This window comes from Tiliqua scincoides, chromosome 3 (assembly GCF_035046505.1).
Source record: "Tiliqua scincoides isolate rTilSci1 chromosome 3, rTilSci1.hap2, whole genome shotgun sequence".
Lineage (NCBI taxonomy): Eukaryota > Metazoa > Chordata > Lepidosauria > Squamata > Scincidae > Tiliqua > Tiliqua scincoides.
In genome coordinates, this window is record NC_089823.1 from 95,975,171 (window position 1) to 95,993,631 (window position 18,461).

The 18,461-nt window shown below is 42.7% G+C and overlaps 1 protein-coding gene and 1 pseudogene across 5 annotated transcripts in view; both read right to left on the reverse strand.

The window, feature by feature from the left end:
* The window catches only part of ATP11A (ATPase phospholipid transporting 11A), a 148,988-nt gene that overhangs the window by 25,334 nt on the left and 105,193 nt on the right, over nucleotides 1-18,461 (reverse strand). For all 5 annotated transcript variants that reach the window (XR_010794046.1, XM_066618991.1, XM_066618992.1 and 2 more), the window contains exons 15-23: nucleotides 17,251-17,322; nucleotides 15,948-16,021; nucleotides 14,392-14,495; nucleotides 13,717-13,898; nucleotides 9,767-10,018; nucleotides 8,227-8,401; nucleotides 5,792-5,894; nucleotides 4,957-5,102; nucleotides 2,263-2,322 (exon numbers count right to left, since the gene is read on the reverse strand). Coding sequence is in view for 4 of the 5 variants with exons in the window: in XM_066618991.1 (XP_066475088.1) it covers nucleotides 2,263-2,322; nucleotides 4,957-5,102; nucleotides 5,792-5,894; nucleotides 8,227-8,401; nucleotides 9,767-10,018; nucleotides 13,717-13,898; nucleotides 14,392-14,495; nucleotides 15,948-16,021; nucleotides 17,251-17,322 (1,168 nt within the window). In the remaining variant the exon portion in view is untranslated. The remainder of the gene's footprint in view (nucleotides 1-2,262; nucleotides 2,323-4,956; nucleotides 5,103-5,791; nucleotides 5,895-8,226; nucleotides 8,402-9,766; nucleotides 10,019-13,716; nucleotides 13,899-14,391; nucleotides 14,496-15,947; nucleotides 16,022-17,250; nucleotides 17,323-18,461) is intronic.
* LOC136646775 (5S ribosomal RNA) lies at nucleotides 10,587-10,703 on the reverse strand (annotated as a pseudogene).

Below are 18,461 nucleotides of genomic sequence, written 5' to 3' on the forward strand. Positions count from 1 at the left end.
GACCTCTCAGCGGCTTTCGATACCATCGACCATGGTATCCTTCTGGGCCGATTGGCCGAGTTGGGAGCTGGAGGCACTGTTTTGCGGTGGTTCCGCTCCTACTTGGAGGGTCGGTCCCAGATGGTGGTGCTGGGGGATGCCTGTTCGACACCCTGGCCCTTGAGTGCCACAGGGCTCAATTCTGTCCCCCATGCTATTTAACATCTACATGAAACCGCTGGGAGAGGTCATCCGGGGGTTTGGAGTGGGGTGCCATCAATATGCTGATGACACCCAGCTCTATCTCTCCTTTCCTCCAGACTCCAGGGTGGCGGTTGAGGACCTGGAGCGCTGTCTGGAGGCAGTGAGGATCTGGATGGGGGCTAACAAGCTGAAATTAAATCCGGATAAGACAGAGGCTCTCCTGGTTAGGAAATCCTCGATGCAGGTGCTGGACTATCAGCTTGCGCTGAATGGGGTTGCACTCCCTCTGAAGGAGCAGGTCCGCAGCTTGGGGGTCCACCTGGACTTGCAGCTGCTCCTGGATTCCCAGGTGGCGGCTGTGGCAAGGGGGGCCTTCGCTCAGCTTCGGCTGGTGCGCCAGCTGCGGCCGTACTTGGATCGTGCAGACCTGGCCACGGTGATCCATGCCTCGGTGACATCGAGATTAGATTACTGTAACGCGCTCTATGTGGGGCTGCCCTTGAAGACGGTTCGGAAACTGCAACTAGTGCAGAATGCGGCGGCCCGTGTGGTTACTGGAGGTAGGCGGTTCGACCCTGTCAGTCCGCTTCTCCAGCGGCTGCACTGGCTGCCCATTCGTTTCCGGGCCCAATTCAAGGTGCTGGTATTGACCTTTAAAGCCCTATACTGCTCTGGACCAGGGTATCTTAGAGATCGCCTGCTCCCGTACAATCCGGCTCGCCCTCTCAGGTCATCAGAGAAGGCCTTTTTACAAGTGCCACCGCCTAGGGAGGTACGTGGGGCGGCTGCAAGAAATAGGGCCTTCTCAGTAGTGGCACCAACGCTATGGAACTCCCTTCCCCTTGACTTAAGAATGGCTCCCTCCTTGAGACCTTTCGGCAAGGCCTGAAGACCCTTCTGTTTAAACAGGCCTTCTGAGTTCTTGGCCTTTTAACATCTTTTTAACATCTTTTTAACATCTTTTAATATTTTTTTACAGGCCTGATTCTTTTATGACTTGCTGCTGCTCTATGCTCTTTTTACCTATTTTTTTTTACTCTGACTGCTGTTTTTAGTATGTGTTAATATGTTTTTATTTGTTTTTTAAATTGTTTTTAATATGTTGTAAGCCGCCTTGAGTCCCTTCGGGGAGAAAGGCGGGGTAGAAATAAAGTTATTATTATTATTATTATTATTATTATTATTATTATTATTATTATTATTATTATTATTATTATGTTAAGGATTTGAAACAGATACATGTTCACTCTCAGTTGTGTGCTTACACTGGATTGTGAGTGCCACCCAAAATTTGCAATATATGGTGAACTTCATATTGCTCACATAATACATTTTCTCTTGTATATGAACTGCTTTGAGAACTTTTACCTTGAAAAGCAGTATATAAATATTCTATAATTAGAGGTGTTTATTTCTGGTAAAATAAGCTTACAGCTTAAGTCTTACTGAAAAGAATGGGATTATTTCTGAGGAAAATAAATGACACCATTTTCAAGTAGTGAAGCACAAAATGAAAGAGACAAAGGAGTGAACTGAAGGATATGTTTGCTTTCCATGCTTCATAGCTTTCTTTGTCAAAAATGTTTTAGCTTTGACTTTGTTTTTATTTATTGCTGTGAGCACGTTGAGTTGCTTTTGTAAGAAAGACAAGATAAAACCTTACAAACTAATCAAAATAAAATGTCATAGAAAGAAATTTCAGCTGGGTAAGGGCCTGAAGTGCATGCATGCTCTTTCTCCTCACTGTGGGGGAGGGGCGGAGAGCATAATAAACAATCAGGCTGTACCATGGTTATCTGAACATGGAATTCCCCCACTCACAATCAAAAATCTTAATTTAAGGACAGTCACCTGCATTTTTACCAGAATAACAGAAAGTATTGTCTGATAAGTCATTTACTGTTTCATTTCCATGATGAAATGAATGGAACATTCATCTATTCAACATAGTACTAATAAGCAAGAGAAAGTAATCAAGAAATATTTAAAATTATTCTGATCCAACAAGAATCTTATTAAAAATACTAAATTTATTCAATGATAAAGAAAAAGGGAGGTGAAAAAAATGTTCTGAGATACCTGCTGTGAAAATCCACAGAAGAACTGGTATAAAAACTGAGGGAAAATGAAGCAGACATTCTGAAAGACAAAAGCAAAAGACATTGAACATCATTACCATACTGTAAAAGTAAAGTGAACGTGGTATCATACATACATACTCGTATGTTCAATTGAACATAACTTTTCAAGCAAGTAGACTGCAATAAGAAGGCCAGAAGCAAAGTTCACAAAAAGAAACTTGTTAGTACTACTTGAATTACCATGGCAGCGGACAGAAGCTGTACCAAAACAAGAGGAAACCAATAAACATTAATGGATGCATTTTTGCTTTCAAGAGCTTATGTATATGCATCTGCTGTTCTGTCAGACTAAGCCCTTGGAGAAGCTGAAGAAGGAATTAGGACAACACAGAACAATGATATTTAAATACTTTAATGTTAGGCTGCGTGCAAACAGATGTTACTTTAAGCCTTGATATTATTAAAGAATTCTACTGCTGTATCGGAGCTGGTTATAATGGATATCGGCTCTGCACTGGAACCACTGCTGTTAGAGAAATATGTTCTTAATTTTCCACCACAATTTTTTTCTTTGCTTTGCTTATGATATCCTATAAGTCATGGGTTTTAGCTGCACTGAATGGATTTGGTTTATTGAATTGTATCACTTTCTCAGTTAGCAATATCAAATTGATGAAATGGAAGCCATTCCAGACAGGAAGAGGAGCACAATCCACATCAAAGTGGATATCAGTTTGGGTATCAGAAGTGACAAAAAAATGAATTAAATTATTCATCTGAGGATAATTATGGTATAAAGACATAAATATCTTTAATGGTATAAATTATGGTATAAAGTATTATGGCTTCCCCCTCCACCAAGGTAACCAAATGCAAATGTTTAATGTGTAGTTCTATTGTTATAAAACACCTGTGGTTGGCATATCGAAGTACAGGTTTACAAGGCTAGGAACTCTGTTGTTGTAAGCATTATATCAAATAAAGTTTATCTGATACAATCTGGTTGAGCAGTGTAGGCATAAAAACAATGCTCTCCATTCAGTCTGTTTACCTGAAATTAAAAACCAATTTATGTTGCAGCCATCAAACTGCTACTTCTTTATTTTCAGCATTACTGAATATTCCAGAAAGTGATTTAAGACTGCAGTGAGTTTTTTTGGTGACCAAATCCTAAGTCACTGTGCCAGCAAATCATAGTGGAGGATGGGGCATATCTGCTACAAAATTTCAGGTCACAAGTGCTGCAGGTTGATAAGTGAGCAAAACCGTTTAGCAATAGAGTACTGATCATTTTAAATATTTTTTATCCCAACCCTGAAGTTAGGGAGCAGAACAGAAGAAGAGTAGAGTATTGGGTATGAGAACAGAGTAACAGCCCAATCCTGAGCTGTCCGGGGAGCACGGCTACAGCGGCGCCGAGAACAGCTCCCACCGCATCCTGCGTGCCTCAGCCTGCCGCGGGCAGCGCTCAGGAGAAGGGGACCTTTGTCCCCTTCTCCCGAGTAAGGGAAGCAGGCCCGCAATGGGGCTACTCACTTTACCGCCAACCAAAAGGTCAGTGGTAAGGTAAAGCCGTTCATGTAGGGCACTGAGCCCCACACAAACGCTTTGGATCTGGTGGATCCCTCCCTCCCCCTGGCACGCCTCCTGCCTGCCCTTTCTCCGCCTTCTGCCTCCCCGTCATGCCTCCTCCCCGCCCTCTCTCCGCCCTCCACCTGCCTCCCCCCTCCCTGGAACGCCTCCTCCCCGCCCCTGCTTACCATGCTGCGGCTCAGTGGTCTGTGAGACCACAGAGCAGTGGAGGATGGGCGCCTGCCTGGTGCTAGCCCAGCACTGGCAAGCGCTGGGCTAGCACAGGCACTGGCCCGGCGGTAAGCCTCACAGACATGCCTCACAGCACGTTTGCGTCAGTGCGCTTTGGCAGAAAGTCGGAGCGCCAAGGTCAGGATTGGGCTCCAAGTCTAGAAAAAGCATAGGGGAAAAATTCCAGTATGTGGTAATTATAAATCGTATGGTTTAGATAAATGTTTCCCAAACTGTGGGTCGGGACCCACCAGTGGATCGCAAGCTGTTTTTTCGTGGGTTGCGAAAAGTTTCTGAAACATTAAAAAAAATCTTGGCAAGCACCCTTTCCTGCTTTGTAGAAGTAAATCATTAGCTGGAATGCTAAGCTGGGGTATGAGGTAATCTTTATACCTCCAAATCAAAATGTCACATTTTCTGACTTTCTCTATTGGCATGCCATAGGTCACTTGTGAATCCAGTTTCACCCTTTTGCCTGGCCTGGAAGTCCCTAACTGCACATCATGCTCTCCAGTTCGGCCTTCTGGGTACCCTGGAATGACTGTAAAGGTTTGGGGGAACAGTTCTTGAACTCCATTTCTAAGGAGAATGAGCAAATGTAAATACTGTTAATAATAAATAATAAATGTCCCCACACTATGTAAGGTCCTAGCAGCCTCTGCAGCACAGGACCCCAATTTTTTTTTTTTGGGGGGGGGCGACATAGTGGAGGCTGCATATGTAGAGGGGGGAATCAGCACTCTCCCATACACAAATGAAAATCAAAATGCCTTTGGCTCATGTCAGAAAGAAAAATCATTTATTATAGAATTACAGATTTTACTCAGTGAGAAGGCATGTTACTAAGTGCTTCTATCGAGTATAAGACAGACATGAAAAGCCAGCCTACCTTATAAAAGAAGTATTGCACAAGTTCAGATATTCTGACATAATAAAAATGCCCATGAACAAGTAACATTTTTTTTAAATGTTTAAATTTGGGTATTGCATAGTCACTGTTTCTTGCAGCTTGGCGGCCTTCTTTCCCAATAACACCTAGGACAAATAAATTGAAGGAGCTGGTGAAGCAATGTGAAATGATGCAGTGTAAAAGAATTGCTTATATTAATAATTAGATTCCCTCACAGCGTAATTCAATTGCATGCTATATATTTTGAGTAAATAAGAGAATAAGTAAATTCTGAGAATAAGCTCTGAATGTCTCTTAATTCAATAATTCATAACCCACCTTAAGCCTCTAATTGTCTACTTGCACCAATGCCTGGACTTTGTCATCCTGATAAAACCCTTTCTACTATTCATTCCATGTGCACATCATGTGTGCAAAATACAGATGCTACACATGGAACACACATATACACACACAAGTATCTTTTTTTCTGCTGCCCTCTTTCCCCTAATATAAATGGCTGGAAAAAGCTTTCACTTCCAGTCAGATGCTTGAGGCTATGTAGATAATAAATCGATCATAATGCTCTTAGATGTCCCCCTCCGCCAAATATAGCTGCGTTTCATTTGCCCTTAATATGAAGGAAGGACTCTGATGGCCAAATAACCACTAATGGAGGAAATAAAGTTACCTACCCACCTCCTATTCATCTCCTCATGAACAGAAGTAGAAGATCCTTTGATTCAGACCAGTGACTTATCACTATTTTTAAAATAGCACGGTTGTTTTGTTTTACCTTTACTTACTTGAGAGTAGAGCCTAGAAATCCACTTACCTATGCCAACATGTGCTTCTAGGATCATACTGACATCATTTGCTCCATCACCAATTGCTAATGTGATAGGGTGCTCCTTAGACCATTTAATTAATTTTACAATCTGGGGAAAAAAGTGATGCTGTTACAAAATGTTTACTGTTTCTAACCTGTGTTATTTTGTCCAGTATCCCACTTGCCAGATATGAAGAACATACTTTCACTCTCAGTACCACAGAATGTTCTGTTTTCCAGAGTGGGGTGAAGAAGCCAGTAAAAGATGTTAGTTTCTGGGCAGAAACTTCATCTGGGATAGTCTCCCCCCTCCCCTTATTTTGGGGAGAAAAGAAACAGGTTCAATGCACTGTGTTCACTGAGGAGATTATGTCTACGTCTACTTAACAGAAAATTTCCTTTCTTTCTGGGGACAAACAGGATAGCGAGAGAGATATTTTTCAAAATATACACAGTGTAGTCCAGTTCACAGTAAGGGAGAAGGACACATTGGATTGAAATTTCTTCTCTAAAAGCAACTGTTTCCCTGCACATGCCTGATCTTGTCTGATCTTGGAAGCTAAGCAGGGTCAGGCCTGGTTAGTACTTGGATGGGAGACCGCTTGGGAATACCAGGTGCTGTAGGCTTATACCATAGTCTTTCGAGACTGAAGGTTGCCAACCAATGCAGAAGCAGACGGGGGGGGGGGGGGGCATGGTACTGGTGCCTCCTTTCCCCTATGCCAGGGCCAAAATCGGTAAATCCATTACCACCATGAGGACATAGATAGTGAGAGACTATCCTCAGAAATCTCCTTCACAGTTATGTGGTGAATTCCTCAAGAGCCTGGACTGTAGCAGGTACTCAAAGGTCCAGGAGGTCAGGGACAAGATTAGCTAAGTTCCACCACAACCAACAGCAAACAGGTGAATAGTTAAAATACAAAGGATTTTTTTTAACGCAAAAAAAGGGAGGATGTGTTGGGCACCATAAAGGAAGAAAGAAAATTAGAAACACTGCAAAATGGTTCAGGCAAAGTACCTAGGTCAGTGGGTCTCACACATTTAGCACAGGGACTCACTTTTTAGAATGAGAATCTGTCAGGACCCACCAGAAGTGATGTCATGACCGGAAGTGACATTATCAAGCAGGAACATTTTTAACAATCCTAGGATGCAATCCTACCCACACTTACCCAGGAGTAAGTCCCATTGACTATCATTGTTAAGAGCATATACATAGTAGCTTGTTTAAAGTACAGATGTGTAACATTTCCCCAAATGCAGTCACATACCACAGTAGCATCAAGTCTATTATATGAAAAATAAAATACTGAAATGAATGGGGACCCACCTGAAATTGGCTTGTGACCCACCTAGTGGGTCCCAACCCACAGTTTGATAAACACTGGCCTAGGTGAAGATCTCAGCAAAAGTACATGCAGGTGATTGCAGCGAAACATAAAAGCAAAATAATTTCCCAATGCATCTTCTTTCACTGGCTCCTATCTATGCTTATTCAGGGTCTTAGTTTTTGGGACATGATTAGACCCCTTTGATTCCAAGGGAGACAAGTGGCAATGGTCATGCACAGATTCACTCTGAGAGGGCTAGATCAGAACACATATGTGCAACTTTGGGTCTGACCTCAAGTAATTAAGGTTCAATGACGTCATACTGTATGTCCATCTAAACCAATGGTTTATAAACACCTGAGCATTGCTACCTGCCCTCTGACCAGATCAGGTGGTTCTGAATGCCAAATGAGCTGGCAGACTGGCTAGGAGCTATTGTTCTGGGTTCACCCAGACAAGGAAGACATGCAATCCATAAATTACCTGCCTGCTTTGTCATGTAGTCTTTCTGCAATGGTGCTGACTTCCCCAAGAGATAGGAAAAAAGAAGGGAGCAGGGACGCTCAATCACCATAAGACCCAAGGATCTGTTTTACTGATTTCTCTTTCTTTCAGCTCTTTCTTCCCCTGGTTTTAAATGTATGAATCACTAATAAAACCCCAAATTTTAAAATCATTCAAAAGAATTTGTCATATAACTGTTCTACTCACCCTTTACTTGTACTTTGCTTTTGAAGAAACAAATGCTTCTGTGTAAGGTTAGTGCGCAACTCATAATAAGTTATCAGCTGAAAAAGCAGCACTCTTCCTTAGTTAAATACATTCATTTTTCAGTTGTGTGTCAAACCTAGCACTTGCTTGAAATATACATAAATCAGAGGCACTGCAGGATGCCATTTTAATGTACCATTACCTAATTGCTTTCTTATAAAAAATTATTCTGCTTGTTCTTTTCTCCTTGTTTTTTTTTTTTAACTTTTGCTTCCATTATCAATCATGGGAACGTGGGTGTTTAACCATCTAAAATTACCAAAACATATCACTGACAGCTTTCAGTGTTTATATAAATATACATTTATCGTGTAACCGAAGAAGCAAAACACAAACCTGTGCTTTTTGCAAAGGAGCCATGCGACAGCATAGAACTGCACTGCAGTTCCTACAGATTTCAAGGAAGAGCTCTCTGTAGTTACCAGAGCTCCCATCTTCCCGGGGTTTCATTATTAATGATAATGCTGCTCCATCAATAATTAAACCATAATCTTGCATTTCAGCTGAAAGCCTGTTGAGTGACAAAAATATACAAATTAGAGTTGGTTTTGAAGTTTAACCAGTTATGTATTATAGAATAGTTCAAAAAAAAAAAGCACTGAAATACAGGATCAAATGGCAAGATATGCAAAATCAGTAATTCAACACTGCTGGCTTATTTTTGCTTCCACCTATTTCATAGGCAGCTTTACTTCTAGGCTGCCATTACTCTACTCCCTAACTCACCCTCACAAGGTAACACTTCTTTCAACTTCCACTTGTATCACAAAGTATACAACCAGGAGGTGGTGGGTTTTGTTTTTGTTTTTAAACAGTCTGCAGGGTGCTTTGCAACAGTACCACTATATATCACCCTCACTCAAGCACTGGATGGGAGAGTCTTCTCAATTACAACTTGAGCACTGGCTTCTATTCTTATGTGAGAAAGAAGGGAAAGAGGCAAAGAGCGAAGAAAGGCAATCAAAAACATTTGAGGTGGGCAGCTGCAGCTAGTTTTGAGCTGGTGGCCAGGAATTTCCAAAAAGCATGGAGATAAAAAAGGGAATTTGGCATTCCCAGAGAATCGCAGCTGCTTGGCAGGATGCACACAGTATACATGCACAACCGCACTTGGTGTCCATGACACAATCTCTAGTGCAGACCAATAAATCATAGGATGTAGAGATGAGCAAGATTCAGCAATGTACAGAAACTGCAGAAGCTTTGGTAGAAGGGACACCGTGTCAATATTTTGTTTACAACTTCACAATGTCAAATCCAACTGAAATACTGAATGTAAGCCCAACTGTGGGGGAAAAAATACAGATGTGACAGTCAATGCCAAATAGTGTACTATTAGCTTGTAATAGATTTTTTTTTTTTTACAAATTCTATTTGTCTATATTCTGTAAAGAGTTGAACAATGACCCATGTTCCTTCATTCTCAATAGTTTAACACAAAATTAGGAATAGATGTATATCTTTATTTTGCAGGGTGCATTATTGGGTGCTTTAGAAGCTAACGGCATCCAAGGTTCTTCACCAAAGCAGCAGATATCTGAACAAATTGCCTGGTCTTAATGTAAACACAGCTAAAATTTAATAAGTACATGGATGGAGCAATTAAGGGAGTTGAAAACCAATCTGAAATGGAAAATGGAGCCTCACAGAACTGCATCCCTCCTAACATACACAAACACACAGGCTAATGAATACTGGAACCTCTGGACAATATCAAAAATACAAAAGAAGACCTAAACACCTCATATACATTTGGTTCAGTGTCGAATTAACAAAATAATTATTTTTGAAAACGTTGTTTTCTAGTTTATCACTGAATTAACATCAGAAAGTAGAGAATATTCACATTTAGCTTGTAATTGTATTTTCCACCTACCCTGAGAAGGTGTCCCTCGTTAAGCTGCCACTATGCCTTAGGACAGTTTTGCTTAAATCAAACAGCACATCATGTAAACTCTGCTCCTCTATTTTCTTTGTGGTTAGCTCAAGTAGTTGGGTGTTTCTTCTGAAAAGTTTGCAAGCATAGCAAGTCGCAGCGGCAGTCTCCATTTTGTCTCCTGTTAAAACCCACACTTTAATGCCAGCTTTTTGCAGAGCTTCAATTGTGTCAGCAGCTTTTTCCTGTAGTCTTGGAGATATTGATTGCAAACAATTATTGACAAACTTGAAATTAAAAATTTAGGAAACTTACTAACAGATTTCTACCATACTGGAAAGTGTGCAGATAAAAGGAGTTTACTTTTTGATGTCATGGAAATATATTATTTAGTTGGTCATTAACAAATTGTGCAATGGTCTCATCTTTATTGATTGAAAGAAAGGGTTGAGATTTTTCATTCCAGGAGGTACTGTAAAATATTTTAGCATCTTCAGCTATTTGCTTTAAAACACACCGTGTCCAAGGGCCAGCCATCATAGTTGGCAATTTACTATTTCAGACTGAACTGATAAGATGTAGTAAGTCTTCAAAATGTATAGAGGTTACTCCTGTGTAGTCTGAAGATGCAATGAAAAGTTTTATTCGAACGTGGAGATCTTTTCAACAGGTTCCAAATTGGCCAAATTGGCCATTAAATTGTGTTAATTTGGTCACTGTGGTGAAAAAGCACAACAAAAAAGGCAAGGGGTTTGGTCATTGCTCTACCAAGTAAAGAATAAATGGTTGGCAACCTTCAGTCTCGAAAGACTATGGTATAAGCCTACAGCACCTGGTATTCCCAGGCAGTCTCCCATCCAAGTACTAACCAGGCCTGACCCTGCTTAGCTTCTGAGCTCAGACGAGATCAGGCATGTGTAGGGTAACAAGTAAAGAATAAAAGATAAATGTAACTCAGACCACAATCCCAATGAACAGACGGGCTGGCACAAGTCCTTAAGGCACATTCGTGCCTCCTTGTGAGCAGGTTAGGTTGGCATGTAGACATGAGCTGGCCTCCCTGCGCTTGGTCCCAGCCTGGCAGGTATACGTTTGCACCAGTCGAGGGTGGGAGGGCTTAGAGGGGCTTTGGGATGGGGGAAGGTGCACCGGTGGGCAGACCGGGCCCAGGATTGGTGTGGAGCTGGCCTGGGCGACCTAGGCCACATCCTAATCCCCATCCCAGCCAACCAGGTGATACACTGGGCTGCTTGGATCTGTGCCTGTGATTTCGGTGACATGGATCCAAGCAGCCCCATGGGGTGGCTGCCACATTACACAGGGTAAGGGAAAATAAATCCCCTTATTCCGAGTTGCGTGGCAGTCACCTCCTACCCAGGCCAGCTGGCTTGCTTATTCCAGTACAGGATAAGATTGGACTGCCTGACAATTTTATATTACAAACTAGACATTTCCCCCTCCCCCCAAGCAAATATTTCTGTATGTGTTCTGAAGCCCAACACATGAACAAATGTTATACTTGCAGTTTAAGTGATTGCTTCCTATTATTTTCTATCAAATAGATATGTATAGACTTGTGACGTTTTGATTATGCCATTTACTGGCCCTCAAAATCAGGACCAGATTGAAAAGAGCAAAGAAGACAATGCTGTTATGTTTCATCCTATGGCTGTACTGGCTGCTGGTTCAGTTCCAGGTAGAATTCAAGTTGCTGGTTTTGACCTTTATGACTTGGGATCAGAGTACTTAAGGGACTACCTTCTCTCCTATGAGATGAACTTCCCCATAGGTCATCTCGGAAGATACTCTTTCATGTCTGCCACCAGCTGAAGCTAAGTTGGGGATGACATGGGGTGAGATATTTTCTGCAGTAGTGCCATGGTTGTGGAATTCCCTCACTTTTGAACTGAGAACCTCATCCTCCCTGCCAGAATTACAGTAAGGTCTAAAAACTCCTGTTTCACCTTACCTTTTTGGTTTAGCCTCTTTTGTGGTTTGATTTGTTTTTGGATGCTTCTCCTGCTGTCATGCTGTTACATTTTAATGCTTATTATGTTTATATTATTTATATTTCCTAATATGTTTTAAATACTCTTACCTGACTTGGACATGCCAAATATGAACCATCCTGGTGAGGCACAAAATTGAAGACAGTCAAAACTATCTAGCTTCACTGAAGCTTGTGTGGTAAAAGGAGAGATGTGGAATGCAGCGAGAGTGCAGGACAAATCTGGCAGTAGGACTACTTATCATTAACACTAGCTTTTTTCTCTTGTGGTAAGCTAAATTTGTACCCTGGTATTTTATTCTTTGGGAGTGAAAGTAGGAACTCCTTATTGTTTTATATCTGTGGGAAGCTTGCCTAGCGAGAGTGGTTTATTATTTTATTTTCATTGTGGTGACAGATAGCTTTTATGGTTAACAACTGGGGCCAATATCCCTGCTTTTCAGATCTTGTTTCAGCATAGTGTCTTAAATTTTAAGGTTTTTTAAGGTTTTTGTTATTTAGCAGTACAACTAGTTCTATTGTGTAATCAATTTGTTAGACTGCTAATTGCTGCAAGGCCCAGTTCTAAGCCATTAAGTGTTACTAAATTGCTGCTAAGTGCTGCCACAGGATGGGTATTAGGTCAGATATGCCTATGGAGGATAAGGGGGGGGGTGATGGCTCTTGGCAGTAGGAAGGAGGCAATACAGCACTGGAAAAGTATCAAAAACTATTAAGGGAAGAAGGGTAAGACAAGTATTACCCTTCTTCCAACTCTCTACCCATTCCTTTGCTCCTGGGAAGCTTATTCATTCTCACTGATTCTTCATTTCCTCCTCTCTAATGCCAGATCCTTCAAAATAGAATATCTACCTTTTATGCTTTGACCAAGGATGTAAGGGCTGAATTGGTATGCATTATGGAGACCTGCAATATCATAACAAGATAATGGCAGGATAATGGCCTCAGCGGTTTCCAGCTAGGTACTCCATGTAGAAGCAATATAAAGTCCCTTTATGGGGCAATGAGGTGCTGTGATTCACAAAAATTCTCTTCTTTACCAGGTGCATAGTCCATTTTGATCCCCTGGGGACTAGGGATAAGAATAGGCCCTCGGTTTGGCTGTACTTGTCGTAAGAGGCAACTAAACAGCCACCGGGTAGATGGAACTCATTAGCCTGGGAAGGCAGCTCATCTGAGAGAAGGAAAACTCTGATCCCAAACCTCCACTGCCTTGTGGCTACATCCAGTTATGGAAAAGGCTTCAGGAGTCAACCTCGAGGCAAAATCTGGAGCCGGAGTCCCTGAGGCAGTTCATGGCTGAACACAGTCACGTTCTGGCAACTCCTGCAACGCCACTGGAACCAACCGTATTGGCCTCTGCCTTTCCATTGGACCATTTCAGCGATGTGGAGAGGGGGGATTTGCTGCATGGGAAACAGTCTATCCTCCATATCTACTTTACCCAGGCTTCGAGCAATGGAGAGGACACTCTGTTCCAGAACCACCATTCAGAGTGTGATACCATAGTCTTCTGAGACTGAAGGATGCCAGCAACAGTCCATTTTGAGTGTAAATACTCGGTAGTGGTGAACCAGAACTGGATAGTGATTCTGTTGGTATATCAGCCATCATACAGCCCTCCTGAATGAGCAGACAAATATGGTCTTCTATATGACGTTGTGGGACATCCTATCCCCCCACCCACTGGTTTTATAGTTCTGAGAGATTTCAACTTCCATGCTGAAGCCTCCTTAATAGGTGTGGCTTAAGATTCCATGACCAACAATTGCAAACCTATGCTGTATGAGCATGTTTTAGGTCCAACATATGGATTTGGATAGCTGCAGTTGACAAGATGCTGATTTTGCCACCAAACAACGTAGCACCTGAAAGGCAGGAAAGTTGATCAAGAGGCAACCTTATCTGTTACACAGCTTTAAACTGAAGGGAATGCACTAACCGGTCTTCAACTGCTGTAGCACCAAGAAGGATGAGCTCCCTCTCTATCTCTTCATATGCCTCTGCCAGCTTCTTTTCCCGATCCTGTAGGGCCAGCTTTGCTTCCTGAAGTTGTTTCTGCACATTCTCATACTCTTTGTAAGTGTATTTTTTATATGCAACACATAATGTTCGCAGACCCTCCTAAAGGAAATGGTTTAAAATAACAGAATTCCAATCACTGGAAATTTATCATAGATTTTCAGTGATAATAAAGGTAATTTATGTAGATTATAATTAATATTTCTGTGTCATTCTAGCCGATTTTAGGCTAGAATGTGTTCATCAACTCCCTGGAACAAAACAATTCTTTTGTTAACTTGAATAGGCCTTCTGAAGAAGGTTGTGAGAAAACCAAAAGTCCAGGGAATCCTAGTTTACTTTCACATGTGATTTTGGAAAATAAGAATTTACAGTATGCATTTAATGCTGTGCACATGGACTCCCGCAACACGAGCACTAAATGGAAGAAGGCAGCAACCCAATCTTACCACTGCATTGCCTTCAACTTTCTGTCCCATACATAGTCTGTTCCCGCCCTTTCCCATATACAAAGTATGCACTTAAACCATCTTCTACAATTTTCTGCCTTGAATGCACATAATGTAAGTAATGCTTGCCAGACACTGGATCTTACCACTGCATTGCGTTCAACTCTTGATCTAATCTGTTCTATTTTTCCCTCTGCAACTCTAGGAAATATGGAAGAATCTGCTCCTTTACAAAACAGATATATTTCACCTGAAAGCATAATTAAAAAAATAAAAATTAAAAACCTTTTAAACCACAGATAACACATTTCCCACTCATTCAAATAAAAATCAAACAATTTTGATGTCGAGGCCAGTTGCCTCCCTCCCGCCCCGACTTACCTAGTGGAGGGCCTTCAACCCCACAGCAGAAGATGCTGGAAGCAGTGGGGGGCCTCACATTGCCCAATCAAGGGGGCAAAGATGGTAGCCCCCAGCGTAGCACTCCCATGGCCAGCACCCAGAACCTCCCCAGGGCCGGGGAGAAAGTCCAGCCCTGTGGAGAGTCACAAGCTGGCAGGCTCGCCACATCCCAGGGAACTCAGGTGGCTGTGGCAAACCTGTCTCAAGAAGAGGGAAGTTCACGCAGCTGCACTGCATGCCTCCTCTGGCTCAGGCTCAGCTGAGCAAGAGGGGGGGAGGGAAGGGGGAGGCCAGGGAGAGTGGGAGGCCCTGGGAAAGGAATGGTCGCTCAGCGGCCAGCTGGGGGCAAGGAGGAGAGTGCATCCATGGGCCGGACACCCTCCAAAGCCACCCTCACCAGCCCTCTGGGTTGAAGGACACAGGCAGGCAGGGCAGCCCAGGAGCATTTAAGCCTCACCCAAGGGAAGTGGGGAGGAAGGGTGGAGCTGGGCCAGAGCTTCATAAGGGAGGCCCGTGATGAGGGGGAGAAGGCTATGGAGGTGTGGAGCTGTCATCTACACCCACTGCCAGTGAACTCATGAGCCGGAAACCCAGGGAGAAGGACAAGGGTGATGCAATCCCCTCTCCCTGGTAGCTGTCTGAGGTCTCTGAAGCGCTCTCCCTCCCCCAGAGTGACCCATACCGGGACTTGAGGCACTGTGGCCGCTTCCCATGGAGCAGACATGCCCCACCACCACCCAAAGCCCAACGCTTGATAATTAGCTTTTCAAAATTAGCACTTACATTAATGCAGGGGTCTCTAAACTTTTCGACCAATGGGGCACATCAAATACCTGGCACAGTGGCGAGGGCCGGAGAAAAATTAAATATAAAATTTAAATAAATGCATTAGAGATGGAACTTAGATGAATGAATAAATGAATGGGCTCAAATGTCCAGGACTTCTTCAAGCACGAACACAGCCCAAGAAATAAAGCACACACTTAAATGGACCACCATTCCCCCACCCCAAAAGCACAACTCTGGTTGTGTTTGGTCAACTGGGCCAGAGGCTCTCAGGGGATCAGAGGCTGGCTGTGGGCCGGATAGAGACTCTTCACGGGCCGCACCTGGCCCCTGGGCCAGGGTTTGGAGACCCCTGCATTAATGGACAGTGAGTGTAAAAATGCAAGCAGTATATTTTAATGTATCATGGAATAGTAGGAGACAGTATAGAATCACGCTAAGAGTGTATTTCAGAATTTAAAACCAAAGACTGAACATCTTGAGTAAAATATGTTTCTGTTTTTTTTAACTTTACCTTTTGCTGATTTAACAATCACACTCATCCGTCTCCTTACTGAATCAAAACTAAGAACCTCCAGTAATTCAAACCTGAAGAAGAAATGTAAAAACATTTACACACAGTTAAAGGTAGATATAAAGCTCTGAGATGGTTCTTGTAAGATGAAAAATTGTCTCTTACCAGAACTCCATATTTTACTCAAAATCTGTTTGACAGATGTATGGATTGTCCCTCAAATAAATTACATAACTGACTAAGCAAAATATTGAAGTAAAATTTATTTTTCACATTTCTATCCTACCCTTCCTCCAAGGAGCTCAGGGCGGTGGACATAGCCCCTCCTGTCCTTTTGTCCTCACAACAATCCTGTGAGGTAGGTACGGCTGGGAGATAGCAACTGGCCCAAAGTCATGAAGCTTCCTGGGTGACCAAGCGAGGATTTGAACCTGGATCTTCCAGGTCATATTTCAGTTTCCAAACCTCTACACCACCCTGGCTCCAATACTAATGATATTAATACTAAAATATTAATGTTTATAGGCATGATGAATCCTGTGGTCCTTTCCCCACACTTCCCCCCTCTTGTTTGCCTATTTTTCTGTGTTTTGGACAGTGTGACGTATTTCTGCACCATTCAGCTGCTGGGATATACTTTCCAGGCAGCCTTTGTTTAGTAAACACAATTGGCAACATGCTATTTGAATGCTGATGAATATTCAGTTCCTCTTCCTTCAGTTCCTTTTCACCCTTTTGGTGAAAATCTTTCATTGCACTTTCCTTCACTTTCCTGTTTGTAGTTTTTATTACTCACCTTTCTATTAATTTTGGTTAATACCTTTTGTTCAGACTTTTAAGAAACAAGGTATATTCTGACCCCTTGTCTGCCTGATCTATGTTCATGGGCAATCTGGTGGATTGTCATATCTCTTTACCCTGCAGACATCACTGTGGGACTGATTTTATTAGGAATCCCTGGGGTTCAGTGTTCTCCTAGGAGGGCTTTTTTCCAGATGGCCCTCCTCTGCCTGGTCTCTATAGACTGGTATGGTGACTGAGGAAACAATCTGCCGAGGTTTTTACCTATTCAGTTGCTTGTCCAGTAAAGGGAAAGTGTGAATCAGGAAGGCTGTGTGTGTGTGTGTGTGTGTGTGTGTGTGTGTGTGTGTTAGTGCCTAACCCCTAGGCACTACTTCCCTGGGTCAGCCTACCTTCTCCTGGGAGGTTCCCTTCCCTGATAATACACAATAAAGATTCAAAATAGTTACGCATTGGATATGTGCAGCTAGTACAGTTCTAGCAGGTCAAACCAGTTACTCACTTTTCAATGTCATTTTCTCGATTTAAAATTTCCATACAACTGTCCTTCAGTCTTAAATATGTGTAACCAAGTCTGAAAATTCAATCATAGATAAACATCAGAAATTAAAACAACTCTATTTATGCATTACTGTTTGCAACACATTGAGCTGTGTAATTGATTGTTTACACTAGAAGAACACAATCTCTTTGATTTCGTTTACAGAGCAAACAAGTTATTGTTTGCAAAGCTGATTGAGAAGTTCCCTTCCTCTTGTTTTCTACCCCAAGGTATTGTGGGCAATCATCCCTTCTAAACTGTCCTCACCCATCCTGAATAGAACTCAGGTCTCCAAGAAATGTTCTAACCTCACCTAGCCCACATTATGTTCCTGTCCACCACCTGTTTGCAGTGACGCTGGAGAAGGTGCTCCTGTTGTGCCTGGGTCAGCATCTTTGTGGGATGACCCATGGGAGTGAATTTACAGATGTAATATAGGTACTTCCTTGTGTCCAGCCTGGAGCTTTTTGTGTGCATGCTGTGTGATCTAAACTGGGGATCACTAGTCCCTCAAAGTACCATGTAGAATAGCTCACCTCTGTGCACATCTCATGACTGTGGATGATGCAGTGCAGCTTCCTAAATATTATTGAGAGATGTTTCTGTGGGATCTCACCAACGTGTGAAGCTTGAAGGATTCGTGGAAAATCTCATTTGATGTAACTTATGACTTATTTATGACTGAGAGCCTAAGCCTATGCTTGTCTACTCAGAAGTAAGTCCTGTTACAGTCAATGGGGCTTTCTCCCAGGAAAGTGTGGAGAGGATTGCAGCCTCAGAGCCCCATCCTATGCATGTCTACTCAGAAGTTAGTCCCATTATAGTTAAGGGTGCTTACTCCCAGGAAAGTGTGGAGAGGATTGCAGCCTCAGAGCCTAAGCCTGTACTTGTCTAGTCAGAAGTAAGCCCTATTATAGTCAATGGGGCTTACTCCCAGGAAGGTGTGGAGAGGATCATAGCCTGAATTCAGATTCTGTTTCAGAGAACAGAGGGCCAGGGCATTGGGCAGCGTCCCCTCCCAGTTTGCCCCCTTGGAGCTCCCAGTGACCTCACCTACCCTTCCTGGAGCTCCCAGAGTCCTTTCTCCTTGTTTCCCATCTGCCCAGACCAGCCCGGCACAAATGTGCATGGGATGGGGAGTGGCTCTTACTATTTCGCTCCTGCCTCAGCCC